The following is a 21,190-nucleotide window of genomic DNA, read 5'->3' as shown; positions in this document are numbered from 1 at the left end:
ATTCTTAAAGCTATTTATATACAGGTAAAGAAAATAGTTTGTACTTAACTATAGGCAGAGTTCAATAGATTTTTCTGCGATTGTTGTGTTTGACATGCACATGTATGCCAAAATATTATGTGCCTTCGCTCGTTGACGTCATTGTCGCGTCCGTCAGTAGATTAGTGACTATATGCAACATAAACCATTTTCTCGGGCGATTATTACTCATGCATTGTAGTACTCGTTAAAGGCGCGGCATTATCCAAAATTATTTTGTTTCAATCAAAATGGAAACTTTCTTCATCTTTTTTGTCTTCGCATTTCAGAAGAGTCCTGCTTTGGACAATTAATAAGTATAGATATGTTATTCTGCTTTTTAAAAACTTACTTGTAGCGTCGGGACCATAGTTGAACACCAGATGTAACTGACTTTTCTGAAGTTGCTTGCATAGTACGTACTCGAGGTAGAGGTCGCTCTTGAAGAAAAACGGAGCTCTCTTTGTTCGTACCCATCTCATCAACTTAATTCGATCTACACGCTTGAATCGAAGGATAAATAATTGAAAGAGAGTAAGAGCAGTTGCTTGGGGATTACATGAACGTTGAAATACGCAATCATTACGATCATGATGATTATCCTGATATAAGAGTAATACCTACGTGTTACTTTCAAACGGATTCTAATTCCAAACCGACGAATCTCGGTCATGCATGCGAACGAACTGACGAGTGCACCATTAATATTAAATCTCTATCAACAAAAATTAATTATATCTAAACTTTGAATGCATCTTTGTCTGTTTTTTGTGGTTGTTAATATTGGCCCTAATGGCGGCCCATAGGCAAGGGTACTGTAATTTTTGGTTCGGTTCGTGTAGCTAGTACTAGAATGGGGTATTAAATTTCAAGTAATGTGACACATCATCACAAATGCTTTATGACGTAAAGCTGTTATAGAGGTGCTTGTAGAGGTGTCGTGGTCGAGTTTATACGTCACCGGACTGTCGATCACAAGGTCTTTTGGCAAGACATTGATCTACATTTGCCACCCTTAACCCAGGTGATGTAAATTGGTACCTGACAGGAATTAATTCGTCCTTGTTTTCACGAAGTGACGGTAGTGAGGAAAATCGTAACGCAAATTTTTTTTCACTACCGTCACTTCGTGAAAACAGCGACGAATTCCTTGAAATTGAAATGCTGGAGCGCTGTATAAACGGCAGCTAGGCTGAAGTCGGGGTAATAATAAATGCGCCTCGGAATAGAATTATCTAGAAGATATCCGGCCGGCGCTATAGAAATGCCTATTATTATTATTATTATTATGATAATATGAACGTGAAGTACTATTTCATGGAAAGTAAACGAAAGGTCATGATATCAAAGTGAGAAATCTTATTTTTGTAAAGACGATACATGTAGTTCTGTTAGTAGTATATGTTTACATGAAAGCGTCCACAAGTAATGCGAATATGAATTGTACATTCGAAATTTAATCGCTTCTACTTTACAATGATCGTTACCGCGCGAACATAAATGGAACACCATGCGTTTGTGAAAATTTTATATAAACTGATAATCTGCATGGTATGATGAGACTGTTAAACAGTAAGTGGTATCAAGAATTTGGCAAGATATTGATCTACATTTGCCACTCTCCACCCAGGTGTTAAATGGGTACCCGGTAGGATGCGATAGCTAATGTGCTTAGATTAGCAAGTGTGCGCTTGTAAAATTGACGCCTGGCTGGAATGCTCCCCAGGGAGTGGAGAATGTGCATTGATTGTGTGCGGGTAAGCCTGAATCCGATGACCGGGGTAATAATCTGTAAAGCGCTTTGAGAGGGCCTTCGGTCCTGAAAAGCGCTATATAAGAACTAGCTATTATTATTATTATTATTAGGAATTAAACCATACTTACATATTGGTTTCTTTTTAAGGGCGGGTCAAGTTCAAAGCTTTGGTCTGAACATTTAAACAGCAGTCTCTGAGAAAATACCTGCAAGAGAGAAAGAGAGAGAGAGAGAGATAGAGAGAAAGAGAGAGAGAGGGAGAGAGAGAGAGAGAGAGAGAGAGAGAGTAAAACAAAACCCAAAACAAAACAACTAATCTTTAAGAAATCACTGAAGGTCATTCGAATACAGTGAGTGAATCAAACCGTAATGGTGTATTCTGCACTTTTATCTTGTTTATATTATTACGTAATTAACTTTTTTGTGTGTTTCTGACTGTTTAATCCTGAAGAAATGCAAGATAACTGAATTAGAAACTTTTCCTCTGCTCTATCATTTTGCGATTCTTAGTGTTAATGATTCAAGAACAACACTTTTTCAGCAGAACAAAATGAAGTCGCACCCGTGGTCACTCACTTAGGCTTTACAAGCTAAAATGCCGGAAGACATTTAGGAAAACTCATTTTAGCCAGAGAATAATCTTCCAGACAATGTTGTGGAGAGTACCACTATCAATCGTTTCAAATCTGGACTTGAAAAATGGTGGAAAGATGACCCAGATAAATATGATGACAACCCCAACCAAAGGACATCGTGGATAGGAACAACAGTCTAAATACTGAATAATCCTGGATCAAGTGAGTTACAAGTGAGTATAATTCGAGTGGATTTAGAACAGAAAAACTTTTAAAGAGCTAAAAATGAAAAAACAGGGGGATGAGAAAATATCGGAGTAGGCTACTTACCGGTAAGGAGAGGAAGACGTTAAAATAATCAACAAAAGTCTTGTCGCACAGCAAACGGGCAAACTCAGATTCAGAGGGGATTTCCCCTGTCAAAGTGTGGAAAGGTATATACTTTAGCAGTTAATAGGCAAATATATTGTGATATATTCAGAAATTGAGCAGAAAAATAAGATTATCCAAAAAAAAATATTCTCAAAAATGATTCTGTGATATGTTTCCATGACGATATCATTATATTACGCTTTTTTTCTTCTATCTAATAATTTTTTGCACGTGAATAATAAGGCAGGAATGCTGTTTTTCTTACCTTGAGCACAGTTTAATATCTTGTTTTACTCATATGTAATTTTGACAACTGAAGGAACTTAAAGTAATCCTTGAAGATGTTCATCTGTTTGGTTGTAATTCCATCTATGAACCTAAAGGAAGTTAACTAGTGAAACCCTTGTTGCATCTGTTCATTTATCAGAAAGGCTATACTTAAAATGAATAGAATACACAGAGAGTAAAAGAACAAAAAAGTAATGAGGACAAATTTTGAAACAGTACATACCCCTTGGTTCAACTTCGCTACTGTCCTGTTCCATTCCGACCTATTCTTATGTTTTAAACGAATAAATATAAAGGATAATGATCCTTCGCGCTGCACCTTCTTTCGTTCCTTGATCTTGTTTGACTTTCGCCGTGTACCGTATGTAATGAAGTAACTGAGATGATGGTATCTATGCATGCGCAGTGGACTGTGCAGTGCTATATCATTTGCGCGCATCTATTATGACGTAAAAGTTGTCATAAAAGAATCATTTTTTTTTAAAGTACGCGTAGTATTCATAGTCAGTGGAGATTTTATCGTTTCCTTGAAATAAAATAAGAATTGAACCCGAGATGATATCAGATTTTTGTAGCATTTTTATTTTAGAGTATTTTCACCATGGGTGTCGATCCGGGGGGGGGGGGGGGGATGGCCTGTACAATCATCCCCCCCCCCCCAGTAATTCACCATAAAAAAAAAAAAAAAATTAATACTAATAAAATAAATAATACAAACATATATAAATAGAAAACGAAGTAAATGAGTCAACCGTATATCAGACAAGAATAAATTGAATTCTCGCTCATATGGCTTCATCAGGAATTGATGAATTTATTCAATTTATTCAATCAACAACATCATAGAAATGCAGTGCGCCAAATGCAAAGCCGCAGCGTTAAAAAGCAACGAGCTTAATGTTAAGCGCGAAGCGCAAAAGTGCAAAAAAGGAAGATTTTTGGACATTAGTATGACTTATAAGATAGTTCACTAGTTCTTATGTTGTTTCCGTTTACCATTTTTAAAAGTCACGTCATCGTATCTTTATTTGTTTGTTTTTTCCCTCATTTTATTTCCTGATATTTCCTAGAACATTTTTTAAAACGCGCTAAAAGTTACAGTCGTGTACCGGTATTTGTTTAACTCTTTTAATTTGGGCATTATTGCCAAGAAAAATTATCAACCAATTTCTCAATATAAAGAACTCTTAAAGGTAAAGGAAAGCATCTGAGCAAGAATATCACATGACTTTTGGCCAGTTTAATCTGAAGTGAACTTTAAAGCTATTGGGGTTAATGATTTCATAATGCAAGTAAAGTAATAAAATATTGTATCATTGAAGAGAAAAACGGTTTTGTCCAAATGGCAGCATGTAGGAGACGAAAATTTCAGTTTCTTCCCTGGTTCGTACTCAATATCTATTTTGTTTGATTGATTTCATCCATTTCTTTGTTTATTTATATCTCCGATGTAAAACATTTGAAGAGCTATTTTCCGAAAGGAGCAAAATCTTTTGATAGCAAATGGAGATAATGATATACATTTTCCTCTATTTACATTGAACAAAATTATTAACATAAACTACGAGAGAAATTATGAACATGCATCTTTTAATAACAATTTTCCATAGACACCTGAACAAAATCGGGTAAACAAAGAGTTCTTTCTCAAGTTACACACATGGATCTAGTGCCTCTTGAAAATAAGCTCTTTTTATGTACATAAACAAGCAATACAACAGAATACTCCAGTTCGATATTTTGGAGAAAGATTATTATGTCACAACCTATTTTTGTTTTATTGAAAAGCTGATGTAGGCCTATGTATTGTATTCAAACGTAACAGGCATAAGATAGTTAAGGTGTTTTTGAAGGTTATAATGTTATTAAGTTAGAAGTTTTGTTTATAACACCTTTCCAATAATAGTGCACCTTCTAAGACTGATTATAGTTTTTGAAGAAAAAAATAGTGCTCTGGTCAGGGCCTTAGGGGAATATTATGCTTATATTTTAGAGCGTATCTTGTATGATAAGTATAAGGTAAGAGCACTTTTTTTCCCCCGAAAATTTAAACAATTGGCCGACCGTTATTTCGTTCAGTCGGGGGGGGGGGGGGGGGGGGGGGTAAGGTAATCTTTTTTTGGTCACCCTCTAGCACCAGAGGCATTGTTTGGGAAAGTGCAAAAATCGACTTGTGCCAAAGTGATGTCTACAGTATGTACTATGTTGGGATGGAGAATGAATTGAATGTATCAAATTAAATGCATTGCATATGCTTTTTGCAGAAGCAAAGTCACACACACACACACGCGTGCGCGCACACATGTTCGTTGATATTTGATATTCGATATGTGTGGCATGATTAATTTTGTTGGGGATGTTGTTTGGATCTGCAAAGATCGAATTAATACTCAAATCCCGATTGTTTTATTCAAACATTTCGCAACTTTGGCGCAAGCCGGATTTTGCACTCTCGCAAACAATGCCTCCTGTTCATCCAAGCGTGAACAGATACCACACAAAAATCATACCAAAATGATTCGGGATAAAACACTCTTTCATAAGATGTATAATAATTTACTGTTAATAAATGATTTTAAAAATAATTAGCAGTTTTCTTGATGAAAACTTTTTTTTGACTCGCACTGTTATTTGCAAAATTGCGTAAAACATGAAAACGATGAAGTGAAGAGTTGATATCGAACCTATTGTATGTATTTTGTCATATCTTAAAGGTTCAATGTCCCATTTGCAGCCAACATCAAATTCTGTAAAACTTTGCAGGAATAATGAACATGTCACGTATATCCTCTCTGTGAAATTTAAACAATAACAGTGTCCTAGTATTCAAATTATGCTAGGAAGCCCGTTTACTTTCTAGACTTCACTGTCAGTCGGACACTATTGAGTGACCGACTGACTTCCTTTTTTCTTTGGTAATAACATGAGCTGTAAAAGGTACATGATCATGTACCCTTTTTGTCTATACATCAATAACGCACTACTTGTAATGGCCAAAATTAACCTGATTGAATCTATGGAAGCACAAAATGTATGAACATTAGGTAAAAGGGTCTGAAAATCAGACTATTACTTAGGTGATTGCAATCACTTAAAGTCGATTTGACAACTAATAGTCGTTATTTTCCCCCTAAAAGCCATTTTCAAGCCTTTTCGTTTTGAGGGAAGTTCTAAATTAGTATTGTCTTTCAAATGCTGTTCAGTGGAATTTAACCTTTTCATTTTTTTATTATTACAAAAAAGTGGAAAATACTAATAATTGTAGCCAATTTGAGGAGGAAATACAGATTTATCTTGACCTTTGGAAAACTCTGATCTGCTATAATACATAGTAAATTCTGCCGGTTCATACTTTTTCATTTTGTATATACTTATGTTTTCGTACGTTATAGATATTCTACAAATTCATCATTATTTTCCTCTTCTTCCTCCTCCTCTTTTTCTCCTTCTCCTTCTTCTTTTTCCTCTTGTACTTATTGTCATTTCTATCATGAGCTCAATATTGTTATTATTATTATTATTATCTTTAATCAGTAATTCTTTTATTTTTCTTATCTGTCTGTATATGTTACTATTTTAACTTATTAATTTGTATACATGTCTGTAAAGGAAATAAGCTCTCGAGCTATCGTGGGGTATCCTGTTGAGGCTGACTTATTTTTTATCTGTTATTATTGTATATTGTTGTATGTTGGAAGCTTGTCGATTAAAAATCAATCAATCAATCAATCAATGATCTTTATGAATATGAGCCTTTCTTCAAAATCTATCGGGACAGTGTAATATGCTCAACAAAACGGCCACAAACAAAATACACAAATAAACAAACATGGTTGAGTAGTATGATTAAATGTGGTTTTATTGCACTCTGGTTATCTTTCTGATCCAGGAAATATTGCACAGGTAGATATAGGTTTCTTTTGATAAATAAGTTTGTTAGATCTGTGACAAAAAATAAAACTAAAACTAGCCACTCTAAGTATTAATGAATACATGTAACATAAATAATATTTGAAGGCACGTGTATGTATTGCACATCTTTACAGAGAGATTAGTAATGTTGAACTTCTCTGGAGTTTTTATAAGTATTATAATACTGCAGAATGTATTTTACCACTGGGAATGTTTCAATATTGCACTCGAATTTATTTGATAGAATATTGCACTTATGAGTATCACTACAAATTGATGAGACATTAAATTTTATCCAAAACAAGTTTTGTATTCATTACAATTGTGATAAACCAATGAAGTTAAAGTAATTAGAATACGTTGTTAAATACTGCCCTATGAACCATCCAAGATATAACATTTTCATTTTGGAAATGTAAAATATGAAGAATGCTTTTAACCCATCTTAATTTTGTACAACGAGTGTGGACTACATTTCCATTTTCAAGTCTACTGCTATTGTTTGTTTAATATCACGTTGATCATACATGAACCATGTAAAATGATGAACAATGTAGAAATGAATGAATTAATAAATAACTGAATAAATACAGCGAATGCTATTAAAGCAGAAACAGGTAAATGCATTGTGACGCTAATTCCTATGAGAGATAAATTGTCACACAAAATTTTAGCAGTGAAACAAAGAATTTAACTAATCTTCTTGAGAATTCATTTACGATTACGGTGCACTCCTTCTGAGGCACAGGTAGTCAGGCAGTAAAGCCATTTTCTACGATGCTCTAGAAATCATTAAAGTACAGAAACGTGTATATGCATTGTGACGCTAATTCCTATGAGAGATATATGGTCACGCAAATTTTTTTTGAAGTGAAACAAAGAATTTAACTAAATCTTCTTGGGAATTCATTACGATTATTACGGTGCACTCCTTACAAGGCACAGAAGCGAGGCAGAACAGCCATTTTTCTACGACACTCTAGAAATCATTAAAGTAGAGGAGCTTGCTGGCGAGGCACTCGTACTCCACCTCCAAGTACTTGAAGGTGTCTGGGCAGGGATCGGGGAAGAACTCCCCGTTGGCCCAGACTTCACACTTGGCGTGACCCTGGCACTTGGACATCACAACGCCCAGGGAGGTAGGCTCGTGGCACGACTGGTCACCGATGTTGTCCGCGGCACAGATCTGGAAAAAGATATGCAACGAAAGAGGTAATGATGAACGTCTTGATCTGTTTGTGTTATGTTTACACTGTGAGTGTTTTGTTCATACCCATTACAGAGCAGATGCAGGGAGTAGTGTAGCATGAATTCCATTTAGAGGGCACTTTTTTTTGGGGGGGGGGGGGTGGTAGGAGGGTAGGGGAGGCAGGCCAGTGAAGTCACCTTTTTTTACAACGTGGATGAAATGCGAATGCAAAAAATAATGCCATAGATATAGTATTAACATAACAGGGCCCAGTTTCTTCAAGCTCACTCGAGATGGAGTGAAATAAAAGTCAATATTGTTAAAGGGGAAGTCCCCCTGAATATTATTTTGGGTTTAATAAAAGAAGAAAATTTAAAGAAAAACACAGTAGAAGTTGAGCAATATCCGATTCAAAAATAGGAAAGTTATGAATTTTTGAAGTTGTCATCAGTGAAATAAATATTGGCAATAGTGTGAAGCCGCGAGCTCCTCTCCAATTTGCTCTGTACAGAATATTTCATAAACTTTTAGTTTCTTTGTTATTGATGACGGAATAGACTTGCTTCAGACAGGGGTTGACTAAAAACATATTTGCAATAATTATATTTAGGGTGAATGTATGACTGGGAATTTTCTTAAGGGAAAATATAATTTTTGTGAAGATTTTTTAGCTACAGGGCAAATGGGAGGAGACCTCGCAAAATGCGTCACAGATTTGCAAATTTGTGTTTGATTGATCGCAACCTTCACAAATTCATAATTTCCTTATTTTTCATTATATTTTGCTCAAACTTTCACTGACCTGTTTCTCTCCCCTTTTCTGCTTCTATTAAAACCAACTTAATATCAGGGTGGACATCCCATTTAATAAGGTTAAGGTATTAAGATGTGACAGTATCTCTCTGTCAAGATTTTTTGTGAAGGTATTTTGCTCAAACTGTCACTGATCCGTTTTTTATCTCCCATTTTTCTGCTTCTATCAAAACCAACTTAATATCGGGGTGGACTTCCCCTTTAAGGTCAAGGTATCAAGATGTGACAGTATCTCTCTGTCAAGGTTCTAGCTTACATCGCGTCCGGTGGAGCGTCCGTAGCTGGCGGAGAGGACGTTGATGAAGCTACCCTTGCAGTTGAGCACGACGGGGTTGTTCTGGCAGATGATCTTCTTGAAAGGCATCTTGGGGTGCTTGACCACCGGGTTGTGGGAGCAGGTGTAGTAGACGGACAGGTAGTGGCGCTTGGTGAAGCAGGGGTCACCAAAGAGACGGTCGCAGGCCGGGATCTAAAGGCAGGGCAGAAAAGAACAAGAAGAAAGTTTACTTGATGTCTACCAATAACCTAGGCGGACAGGTAGTGGCGCTTGGTGAAGCAAGGGTCGCCAAAGAGACGGTCACAGGCCGGGATCTAGAGGCAGGACAGAAAAGAACAAGAAGAAAGTTTACTTGATGTCTACCAATAACCTAGACGGACAGGTAGTGGCGCTTGGTGAAGCAAGGGTCGCCAAAGAGACGGTCACAGGCCGGGATCTAGAGGCAGGGCAGAAAAGAGCAAGAAGAAAGTTAACTTGAAGTGTAACAATCGCCTAGACGGACAGGTAGTGGCGCTTGGTGAAGCAGGGATCACCAAAGAGACGGTCACAGGCCGGGATCTAGAGGCAGGGCGAGAAAGAGCAAGAAGAAAGTTAACTTGAGTGTAACAATCGCCTAGACGGACAGGTAGTGGCGCTTGGTGAAGCAGGGATCACCAAAGAGACGGTCACAGGCTGGGATCTAGAGGCAGGGCGAGAAAGAGCAAGAAGAAAGTTAACTTGAAGTGTAACAATCGCCTAGACGGACAGGTAGTGGCGCTTGGTGAAGCAGGGATCACCAAAGAGACGGTCACAGGCCGGGATCTAGAGGCAGGGCAGAAAAGAACAAGGAGAAAGTTTACTTGAAGTTTACCAATCATCTAAACAGATCATTTCTGTATAGCTAGATTGTATACAGACAGGTAGTGGCGCTTGGTGAAACAGGGGTCGCCAAAGAGACGGTCACAGGCCGGGATTTAGAGGCAGGGCAGAAAAGAACAAGGAGAAAGTTTACTTGAAGTGTACCAATAACCTTATAAGATAATATCTCCTGAGGACGGATAGTCGACCTGTACAAAACATCGAGCCACTCCTCCCAATAAGCTAAGAAAGATGACCAACAGTCTTTTTCAGGACTACACACACTCAAGAAAGAAAGATTACCAAGAGCCCCTTTCAGGACTCCCCAATCCTCCCTCTCTCTCACATGGTGCAACTGCAAGCCTATTGTATGAGATAATATCTGTATAGCTAGATTGCATAAAATCAAGTTTTAAAATACTGTACTTGGCATTCTATTGGTTAACGGCTACGCTACATGTAGCTTGAAGAAAATCAAAGATATCATAAAATGTCAAGTATAGAACCCATGTCAGACTTGGGTTTCACGTGCACTATTTCTATGCAAGTGCATACTTGTGCATCACTTAGTATACCTTTTACTGAGAATGAATTAACACTGCAATATCGCTTTGCCAGGCAAAGGCAGCGGTACAAGCGTCCTGCTGAGAGAGAAAGGGAGGGGGACACCTTCTACAGAATTCTGCAAAAAAAAATGCCCCTTCCATTTCGGGTTTCATGTGCACCATCTCCACCTTACCTTGCATCTCTTGTATCCTTGGCACATTCCCAGGGCCATGGCATAGGAGCTGTAGGACTCGCAGACCGGGTCCTGGTCCTCTCCTCCTTCGCAGACCGTGTCCAGACTGCCGTAGCCGACGTCCAGGACGTCCAGCATGTAGTCTCCGCAGTCCAGGTTCATCACCTGACCCTCCGTGACCACTGCGTGCATCCTGGGATACTCCATGACCTCCACTGTGTGACAGACACAAAGAAATAAAAAGATAATCAAAACACTGACAAAAATGATGTTTACATCATACTCCATAGAGTCAACCTTTACATCGAGGGTTCAGTGACACAAAGACGTAACTCCACATTTGGCCAAAATGAGCATTTGATATCAAAATGTTAAGAAAAATGTGGGCTTTTCAGGAAACACAAAGACTTAACGCCACGGAACACCCCATTGAAGTCAATGACTAGTGAAACATAGACTTATTAAGGCCCAAGTGCTCAGTGACACATAAACCGCTTTTTCTCAAAATGGCCAAAATAGAGTTACGTCGTTGTGTCACTGACCCCTCGATGCATATGCATAAACCTGCAAGTCTGGGCAGCCCCAGAAAATTTACGGTTGAGGATACCATGCTGATGATGACAGACAGAACTAAACATTCTCTGGCGCACTCTAGGGTCTTTTTCAGCAAAACATTAATCTACATCTGCCACTCTCCACCCAGGTGTAGTAAAATAGTACCTAGTAGGAATTTATTCCTTGAATGATTTCAATAATACCGGCGCATTACGCATCTCCTGGGCATGATTATGATTATGCTTATGAATATGATTACGATTATTATTTCATAAAATCCCAGGAAATTTGGGGTTCTATTACAGCAAATTTTATTTTGATGATTTAAAGCACTGAGTACTAGTAGTGGTCGTAGTAGTAGCAACATGAAGTAATAGTAGGCCCCATAATTGAAAACATTCTGGTAGTCTTCTAATCTACTGTAGATATGGACATACTGGAGGGTGTTTCACAAAGTTCCTAAATCAAACTTAACTCTAAGTTGGACTTCAAAATTATGGAGAGCCATTTTTAGACTTAAAATTAAATATATTCAACAGTAAAAATTCAAGTATTTTAGACTTTTTATAAATTCAACATCAAGAACATGAAATCTCCTTGATAATAGAAAATATGAATTGTTTGAATCAACATTTTTTCCTTTTTAAAATGACTTTTACAAAATATTTTCATAGATGCTAACGGCTTTCCATAATTGTTAAGTCCAACTTAGAGATAAGTTCAACTTACGATCTTTGTGAAACACCCCCCAGGAGTAGATATATGTGTGCCATATAAATGTAACAATTATCAATATGATTATCACTGTAAAATGGTTCTTTGAGTTCTTACTGTGGCACGTGTGTCCGTTTCCTGAGTACCCAGCCCTGCAGTGGCAGCCGTAGACCCCGTCCATCCCTGCTAGGCAGGTGGCGTGCTCGTGGCAGGAGAAGGCGTTACAGCTACTCAGTCCACCTTTGTCACAGGTGCACTGCATATCACAGCCGTATCTGGTGTAGGTGGTGCCAGGCTGGAAGGGAAATTAGAGATAATCTTTGAAAAAACTGCAGAATACCCAGAGCTGCCACTCTTGTGCAACCAAAAAAGGAATTTTAAGCAAAAAAAAGAGAAATTCATTAAAATGAGACTTACAACCACGCGGGACACATTTCAATGCAGAAATGTCATCCTGTTATTTATTGGTTTTTGGTATTATCGGCGCTTAATTTTTTTGGAATATATTTATGCCTTTCACTTTTCTTCTTCTTCCTTTTTCATTTGTAAATCATTAATCTCTAATGAATTTTCTATTGAAGTAGTGAGCAACATTTTAGGGCATTTGGTTGAAGTCCGGTATGTGCACACAAAAAAAAAAAAAATTGAGAGAAAAAAAAAATATATGAAGAAAAACGTACTACTCTAATTTTGAGAAAAAACGGAATAATTTGGGAAAACCTAATGGTTGGCAGCTCTAAATGCCTATCTGCACCACAGAAGCAGCCAAAGACGCTAATGAAACTATTTATAACCCACTCTTCATCAAAACTACTCTTGATTTCCAGACACTATAGCAACATGAGCAACATTGGCCTGAAGGGATAAAGCCTTATTCCTACATATTGGGGTAAGCTATTGAGAGGAAGATGATGCTATCGTTGATGAGAACAACTGTGATTTTGCATTTAATAGAGTGCAGAACTGTACCACCCACCAGGCCTCATTAACTCACCGGCACGTAGTAGGTGTCGATCCCGTGCTCGTTCAAGCAGCCGCACTCCTCTGGGGCGACACACATGCCTCTGCTTGACAACACCTTGCCCTGCGGACATTCGCAGACCTCATAGCAACGCTTGCTGCAGGATGCCTCCAGTTCGGTCACACCACAGTGGCTGGTGAGGCCTTCGGAGCAGGCGGAGTAGACCTTGCCCAACGGACACATGAAACCTGCCAAGAGAATCAAGAAAGTTTATTTAATAGTAGAAATTATTGATAAGTTAGGATCAGGTATCTTTGTCTCAGATTCTGAACAAAATCCTGGATTTAGCTCATGCTGGAATCATAATTATTAACCTTTAGGTCAGTCAGGAATCCCATGACCTTTACAAGCTGATCGCCTGTCTGATTATCAAGATATTTATGATTAGAATTCGAAATTTCAAATTCCAAATTCTATAAATTTCTATAACACTACAATCAATTGGGAGAAATGAGTATGGTAAAACTGGTCACTCAAAGATTTTTTACTTTTTTGAGGAACTTCATGATCATTTCGAAGTGCAAATTTTTCAGGGCTTCAATATTACACCATATGAAAGATATTGACAACACGTATTTCATATTTGTAAAACTGAAAACATTGTAAAACAATATGCAATCAGCTCTTGAATGACTCACCACAGCTTGTGGCGTCTCTCCATCCAGGCAGCTGGACTCCCTTGGCCTGGCAGGCGTCTGCGTAGGCCTCGTAATGGGCACACTTGAGATCCTGCTTGGGAAGCAGGGCACACTGGTCCTCCAGGCAAGCGTTGTAGTAGAAGTCAGGGTCGACCTCGTCGAAGCAATCAGCAAACGGTCCTGGAAAAAGAAAGGTAGTGACTTGAAAATCAGTGCTCCCTTCACAATCAGAAGAAATTGCTTACTTTTTGAATGGCTGCATTACTTTAACCATACATTCTATCAGAAAATGAATTTATAAAAGTTGTAGTAAATTCTATACCCTTTTGAATGATTATAAACACTTCCACTTTACCTATTTTCAAGCATTATTTTGTTGTTGTGAAGCAACAGTGAGTTTCTTTGGGTCCTTTTTATTTCTGTTACCATTAGTTTACCATTGAGAAATTCCAAAGAGAAAATATTGTGTAGAAAAAACTGAAAATCAACAAATGGTCCTGGAAAAAGAATGGTAGTGATTTGAAAATCAGTTCTTCATTCACAATCAGATGGAAAATGACATGTTTTGTTGAGCTTTCACTTGCGTGCTTGCTGCAAGCTTCTTTGAACTTTTGTCGTAGCTGGCCCTGTCCCTGATGCAGTACGTCGATTCAAAATTAAAACGTGTTGCAAAATTTTTCCCACAATATTTGCAAAGTCAACGTAGTCGAAATATATCGAAAAGAAAAGAAGTTAATCGGAATAATCTGAAGGAAAAAAATTCAAGCATGATGATAACAGACTCGAACCGTGGACCCTGTGATCCACAGTCCAACAACTTATCCACTAGACCACAACACCTCTACATTACAACTTTAAAAAACAAAACTTATTGGTTTCGATTTATTTCATCTTTCACAAATCTGCTTCTCTGATTTTTCTGTTTTCTTGTCGGTGCAATTTGCTATTAAGGTTGGATTCTTCATCAAGGGCATACCATTGTCGTCCTTGAGGATAGAGCACATCGTGGTTGCGTCTGCTCGATACAGCGGCCTCCTAGTGCAGGCATCGATGTTCTGGCATCCTTGGCAGATGGTGCAGTCGCTGGTGCTGTGGGCCCAAGCTCTGGCAAGCCCGGTGGTACCTGTCAGCTAAAGACGCATCAGGGAATTAAAGAAATTCTAATCAGCGACACAAGACCAGTAATTCATCTCTTAAGAGCCAGAAGGGCATTAACTCAAAATTATGATAATAGTATTCAGCTTTTATATAGCGGTTGATACATCAACAATGTCTCTTAGCGCTTTACAGATATAAATGTATTATTACCCTGGTCTTCGGATTCAGGCGTCATTGGTCACTTCCTAACCAAAGACTGGACTCAACATTACACCTACATGTGATATCAAGTCTATCCTACAGCAATTCAAATCACAAACCAAGCCCTATCCCAATATCTGTGACAAAATAAACCCTACATAAAATGTAATCAAAGCACATGTCAGAGCATCTATTTTCAATATTTTTGTCGCTATTCAATTAGATACTTTTAAAATTGTACACCAACATAGGGATAAAATAGTAATAGATTAGTTATGCTAAAATAATTTAATTGAATCGATTTTATTGTCCATAAAAATGGGAATTTGTTGCTTACTGGTACAGGTGTGTTACGAACAGTGTACACAATTATACAGATTATAAAACACAGTACAGCATAACATCAATGGCGTTACATCTAACAATATGGGCGACTTCCCACATCCAGGCACCTTGATAATTTTGGTACTAATAAGTTTGAAATTTACCGTTTGTCCTTCTTTGTTCTTGAAGTCGTTGGTCGCATCTCCATCAAAGTCTCCACACATACCGCATGTTCCATTGAAGCCATTGGGGATCTTGATCGATACTTGACCTTTACCGTTCCACTCGATGGAAACGCCAGCACTGGTTTCAACAACCTGCAAGAACGGGTAAGAGTTAAAGAAGGGAATGGGTAGTCAGTTTCAAGTGCAGAAGTCCATAATATGCTGACACCAGACTTGGTGGAAAAATCGTTAATGGGTGTACAAGTCTGCACACAGCAAACCTGTAGTCCTATAAAAAAAATACCCCGCCATCTCTCACAGAGTTTTTAGGTGAGCTTGGGCTTGTCCACATTAGATCGCACTCCCATGGGTAGGTTGTTCGTGCTCATATGACATTTATTTTCATGCACACGGTGAGTTTGTTAGCTCACCCGGTGTGATGGGGATGTGCGCATCTTTGGGTAGTTGTTGTGGTCATGGACCTACTACTCAGTAGGTCCATGCTGTGGTCGATGCATCGTTGGGTAGTTGTTTTCTGAGTGTATTTAGTAAATAGCTTTATATCTTCCATATATTATTTGTTGTTGTATTCTTGAATCAGTTCCTTGTCACATCATCTGAGGGGCCTTAACTTAACAAGCTGTGCTTCAACCAAGGCCTCCTCGTCTTTCTTTAATCTACATTGTACTGTTATACTCTATTTTATTTTGTTACATGTGATTTCAGGAAGACAAATAAATTGATACTTGAACATAAGATAATGACTTTAACATATGGGGGAATGGGGATTAGGAGTCAAATTTTAACACTTGAAATTCATTATTGGCCTTTTAATTTTTAAAAAAACAATCTGTTGATAAAGATGGGGTGGATAAACAGCCACAGACTCACCATAGTATTGCCAGCTTGCCTGACAGTCAGCATGGCATCGCCTGTAGAAACAGTAAAGGGTGCCTCCAGCTCATAATCATCTACCTCATGAAGGTTGTCTCGACCTAGGATGATCTCCTTCAATGGTTATAGATAGAGAAAGAAAAATAATATATATTAAGACAGAAAATTTTATTAAAGCAATTCTCAAAAACAATGAACACTGTTCAAATTTTCATGAAAATTGCCCTCAAGCCTCTTTTAACATCAACTGGGTTACTTTCACTCTGGCTTGAAGAAAATACAACATGGAAAATAGCCCTTTTGAAATTTTCTATTTTTAAAACGAATTTTTCATGAAAATTGCCCTCAAGCCTCTTTTTACATCAAATGGGTTACTTTCACTCTTGCTTGAAGAAAATACAACATGGAAAATAGCCCTTTTGAAATTTTCTATTTTTAAAACGATGAGCCCCTTGCCATTTTTCTCAAATTTAGGTGTGTTTTTTCCAATTTTCAGGAACAGTGTGCCAACAAAAGAGCACGCTGTGTTCTGGACATGATACATGGGCATTGCCGGAGACTATCCTGTACATGGGACCTTCCTTTCATGTCCCAAGGGGATGTCAGGGGGATTTTTCACAAAGATCCTACGTCGAACTTAACTCTAAGTTGGACTTTAAATTATGGAGAGCCATTTGTAGCCTTAAAATAAAATATATTCAAAAGCGAAAATTCAAGAGCGAAAATTCAAGTATTTTAGACTTTTCATAAATTCCACATCAAGAACATGAAAATCTCCTTGATAGTAGAAAATATGAATGATTTGAATCAACATTTTATGCCTTTTAAAATAACTTTTACAAAATATTTTCAAAGATGCTAACGGCTTTCCTTAATTGTTAAGTCCAACTTGAGAGTTAAGTTCAACTTTGTGAAACACCCCCTCTGACCTTTCTACTCACCCTGGTTCCCAGCTTGATGTGGACCTCCCTGATGAAGGAGATGCTCCTCACAAACTTATACACCTGGCCTCGGACCGAGACCTCGATGGGGGTACGCCCGTTGTCCCTGGCAGAACAGTCCTTGAAGAGGGTATACAGGCAATCCCCATGGAACTGGTAGTGGTTCTTGTCGAATGTGATGATCTGGGAACCGCCGAACACTCGGCACTCTCCCTCCACTGTGCAAAGGAAAGGTTAGATGCCGAAAATAAGCCTACATGTATGTCTATAAAAAAAACAGGGACCCAAACCTCTTTAATATATAAATCTAATAATACAAACTGCTAAAATCAAATTGAATTATATTAAGTCACATCGAATTGTGCATACCGGTAGATGGAATATTACCACATTTTAACTTTAGAATAGTGTCCAACCGACTCTGCTATTAAACATCTTATGGGCTAAAGATCATGCCAAGGTATCTAATAAGCTAGTTTCATCTGAGAACGCTCCTTTCTTTTTGTAACAGTAACATGTACATGTAGTACGGTACCCTGTAGTAGATGCAAGTTAGTCAAGTGGTCAACTCTCTATCTGCCTATTCAAGTGTCCTTTCTGATGGTGACATAAAGCAGTTGGTCCAATGGTAAAAATACTGTATTAACAACATTTTATGCAGGTGGTTTTATTTCGGCCTGTCACTCATTGATTGCAAATTTAACAACACATGAAAATATTTCCAGCACATAATGTTGTTATCATCATCTAATTCTACTAAGTAATAGATTAATTTCTGCCTAAATTATACTTATATGATGATCAGGATACTCAGTAATAGGTTCATGATCCATTGAAATAGAATGATAATTACTGATATTTGGTTATGGTTGAGGCTTTACACAAATTTAAGAAATCACTAATTTTTCTTTGAACCCCTGATCTGCAAAAATATAGCTTTACTCGAAAATAGTGGCTCATACGGTTACCGGTATCTGATCTGGAGAGTGTTTCACAAAGACTATGATCGACTTTACGTTAGACTTAACTATGGCAGGCCATTCATGCCACTGGTTGCTCAAACCATTGGTCTCTCAATTATGATCTTTAGATAATATTTTTTCCATCGATAATGAACTATCAAAAAAGGTAAACTCTGAAGATTTGTGACCATGCTTTGAAGTCCTTTGATAAGCCGATGCCAGGAATGGTTAGAGGAACTAGTGGCATGAACGGCCTGCCACAGTTAAGTCCAACTTAAAATCGATCTTAGTCTTTGTGAAACACTCCCCTGATCAGGACACTTCTCAAAACATCCACACACAAAAATCTCTCCTCACTTTGATCACACAATGGTCCGGTGTAGCCCTTCTCACAGCAGCACTGGTACCCTTTAGGAGTGTTAGTGGCTATGCAGTTGCCGTTGACACAGGGATTGAAGTTGCAAGGGTGACCCATGATGGTACTGCGATCCACGGGCTGCTCGGAGCACTCAAAGCTCACCTGGATGGATGAGATAAAAATCATTATATAATATTGGATAGCTTTGAGCGTGATACAAGAATATATTGCCCAAGATATGACAATATCGTAACGAGTCGGAGACGAGTCCAATACTGTCAAAGCGAGAGCAATATATTCTTGTATCACACGAAAAACAAAGCCATTATTATTATTGTAATCTATATTAGGCTGACTAGCGAAATAACACAATTTGACTCACCTCAGTACATATTTTGATTTGTAGTAAATATGGCTTTGTGTGATATCGATAGTTCAAGTTCCCGGACGACTGAGCAATACAAAATCAATATTGGTCAGTCATCCGGGTACTGCGCTAAAGATGAACAATACTCCAACTTTGTATTGATCACTCTATGAAAATGGTAGAGAATGCGTGACTGTTAGAGGGGCAAAATGCCAAATTTCTAGGGCATACATGTACGTGTAACTCTGATGTTGAAATTTCGAACCTGATTCAAATGACCTTAAGGTTGACAAGACGATGTGTACATGTAGTACTGCACTAATGTATAAGCTATGTTTTACATACATGTGCATGTAGATCTACATACCGGTACATACAGTAAGTCGTGTATTTTTACTGGAACATTGCAAAAAAGTGTGGCTTACTGGCAATTTTCCTTTAGATGAACATGAGACATGCAGAGAAAAATAACACAAACAGCACTAAAGAGAATATTGAAATCTTTGAATGTCCAGCTAACAACCATGTAATGACATCCAAGTATTCTTCAACCTACATACCTCTAACATGTTGTTAGTTGGCTCACAGGTCTCGCCTAGGTTGTCTGTCGTTGCAACTACTTCACACTGCGTCTGTCCCTGGCAAGCCATTGTGATGATCGCCTCGGCAGAGGGTGAGAAGCACGACTCCTCCCGGTCGGGTCGACCGAACCGGACACGCTGGATGTCCAAGAAGGTGCCTTCTGGGCACTGCAGGTTCATGGTGCTTGCCTGTGGGGTGTTCCTCCTGACAGGGGTCTGAGGGACCTCGCTGCCCAGAGCTTCGGGGGTGCAGTGGTGCTCCACGCGTACATACTTTGCGGCGGTGCAGGGCACGCCGAAGACATCTGAGTTAGCCGTGAACGTGCAAGTTGCCTTGCCTTGGCAGCGATTCTGAACCGCCAGAAGAGTTCCCTCAGCGGCACAAGTGCTCAAGAGGAACCCACTTGTAGGACAGGCACTGAGTTGACCGTCCTGGCCATAGTAGGCGGATATGACATCGATCACACCACTCTCGCACGTCAATGTAATAGCTTCGTTTTCGCACACAGTGGTGGTCGTGGCCTGGTTGACGGCTGGGTGTAGAAAATGCGAAATGATAGACATATGATTATTTTGGGAGTGAGAGTGAGAGTAATTGGCACATAAGGAATTCTAGCTGAGCTTATGACATTTTCCCCTATAATCAGTTTCTAAAACTAGTTGATATAACTAATTTAAGGCTATCAAGAACTACCGCATAGAGAAAATTATGTAATATGCGCTATAAGAATTGAACATTATTATTATCATTATTATTCTTTCAAAATATACTTTAAAGCCCTGAACACGAAAATAAACGTGGGACTTACCGAAGCAGCTTTGCAGTCCTTGACCAGCGAAGCCATCTTTACAATTACACTCCATTCCACTGTCCTTCACAGCACAGGTGGCGTCGTCATGGCATTCTACAGCCTTGCACTCCATGTTGCCTCCTTCATGACATACGCACTGCTCTGTGCAGTCATTGACCAGATACGACTCTCCAATCTGTTGCCAAGATATGGAAGCAAAGCCAATATTTATAGAGAAATGTATTGTAGCTTTTCATGAAGACAGAGACTTCTCTTCATTGTGCAAGAGAGAAAGACGGTAATACGAATCAAAAATAATATGATAGTTTACTATCCGAACGATCAAAAGTTTTGTTGATATTGAAACAGGTTGTTTTGTTGTACTTGTACGTACCAGGCTGCGACGGGTGACAACTACTCGGGTACGATTTCTCTTACCCGAATATTCGACCGCCATTTTGTTTTTTTTAGGCCAGTGCTTCCCACCTTAATCACTGTCAACTCACTACTCAGAAACTGTGACCAAATGTCCGAATTTCTGTCTGTCATCTTTTGTTACAAAGTTTACAGAGATCGTAAAAGCTAGCGAGGGTCGGTTTGTGCGGCCAGGGCCTAAAACAAGATAAGATAAATATTGTTCACGACACTCAAATGGGTGGCTATATGTATTCATGAGCGCATGCCGCATGCACAATTGCAGTATTGCACACAATATGCCGCATGCACAACAGGCTGTGCGAACAGCTGGAGTGAACGGCCAATCAGACAGAAGAATTTTTATTTACGTGCTTCTGATTGGGCGAGA

At 38.6% G+C, this 21,190-nt stretch overlaps 2 protein-coding genes across 2 annotated transcripts in view; both read right to left on the bottom strand.

The window, feature by feature from the left end:
* Positions 1 to 6,842: 6,842 nt before the first annotated feature.
* Positions 6,843 to 9,388, bottom strand: LOC753043 (adhesion G protein-coupled receptor L1). Its single transcript, XM_030996155.1, has 2 exons — positions 9,180 to 9,388; positions 6,843 to 8,107 (listed from the first exon to the last, which is right to left on the bottom strand). The coding sequence occupies exons 1-2, from the start codon at positions 9,285 to 9,287 to the stop codon at positions 7,901 to 7,903; spliced, it is 315 nt and encodes a 104-aa protein (XP_030852015.1). The 5' UTR covers positions 9,288 to 9,388; the 3' UTR covers positions 6,843 to 7,900.
* Positions 9,389 to 9,915: 527 nt separating this feature from the next.
* LOC100892803 overlaps positions 9,916 to 21,190 on the bottom strand; it is an 84,542-nt gene continuing 73,267 nt past the window's right edge. Inside the window, exons 58-69 of the mRNA XM_030996154.1 lie at positions 20,404 to 20,581; positions 19,574 to 20,127; positions 18,646 to 18,808; positions 17,327 to 17,544; positions 16,383 to 16,499; positions 15,492 to 15,644; positions 14,681 to 14,834; positions 13,705 to 13,884; positions 13,040 to 13,254; positions 12,163 to 12,340; positions 10,777 to 10,991; positions 9,916 to 10,001 (exon numbers count right to left, since the gene is read on the bottom strand). Of these exons, the coding sequence (XP_030852014.1) occupies positions 9,936 to 10,001; positions 10,777 to 10,991; positions 12,163 to 12,340; positions 13,040 to 13,254; positions 13,705 to 13,884; positions 14,681 to 14,834; positions 15,492 to 15,644; positions 16,383 to 16,499; positions 17,327 to 17,544; positions 18,646 to 18,808; positions 19,574 to 20,127; positions 20,404 to 20,581 (2,391 nt within the window). The 3' untranslated portion in view covers positions 9,916 to 9,935. The remainder of the gene's footprint in view (positions 10,002 to 10,776; positions 10,992 to 12,162; positions 12,341 to 13,039; positions 13,255 to 13,704; positions 13,885 to 14,680; positions 14,835 to 15,491; positions 15,645 to 16,382; positions 16,500 to 17,326; positions 17,545 to 18,645; positions 18,809 to 19,573; positions 20,128 to 20,403; positions 20,582 to 21,190) is intronic.

The sequence above is a fragment of the Strongylocentrotus purpuratus genome, unplaced genomic scaffold (assembly GCF_000002235.5).
Source record: "Strongylocentrotus purpuratus isolate Spur 01 unplaced genomic scaffold, Spur_5.0 spur5_scaffold_3, whole genome shotgun sequence".
NCBI lineage: Eukaryota > Metazoa > Echinodermata > Echinoidea > Camarodonta > Strongylocentrotidae > Strongylocentrotus > Strongylocentrotus purpuratus.
This window is presented reverse-complemented; position numbering and strand designations above follow the sequence as displayed.

Excerpts from the sequence above, each read along its gene's own strand:
- LOC753043 (XM_030996155.1), bottom strand. The coding sequence starts at position 9,287 with ATGCCTTTCAAGAAGATCATCTGCCAGAACAACCCCGTCGTGCTCAAC. Across the intron at positions 8,108-9,179 it reads GACGCTCCACCGGACGCGAT|ATCTGTGCCGCGGACAACAT; the intron begins GTAAGCTAGAAC and ends ATCTTTTTCCAG.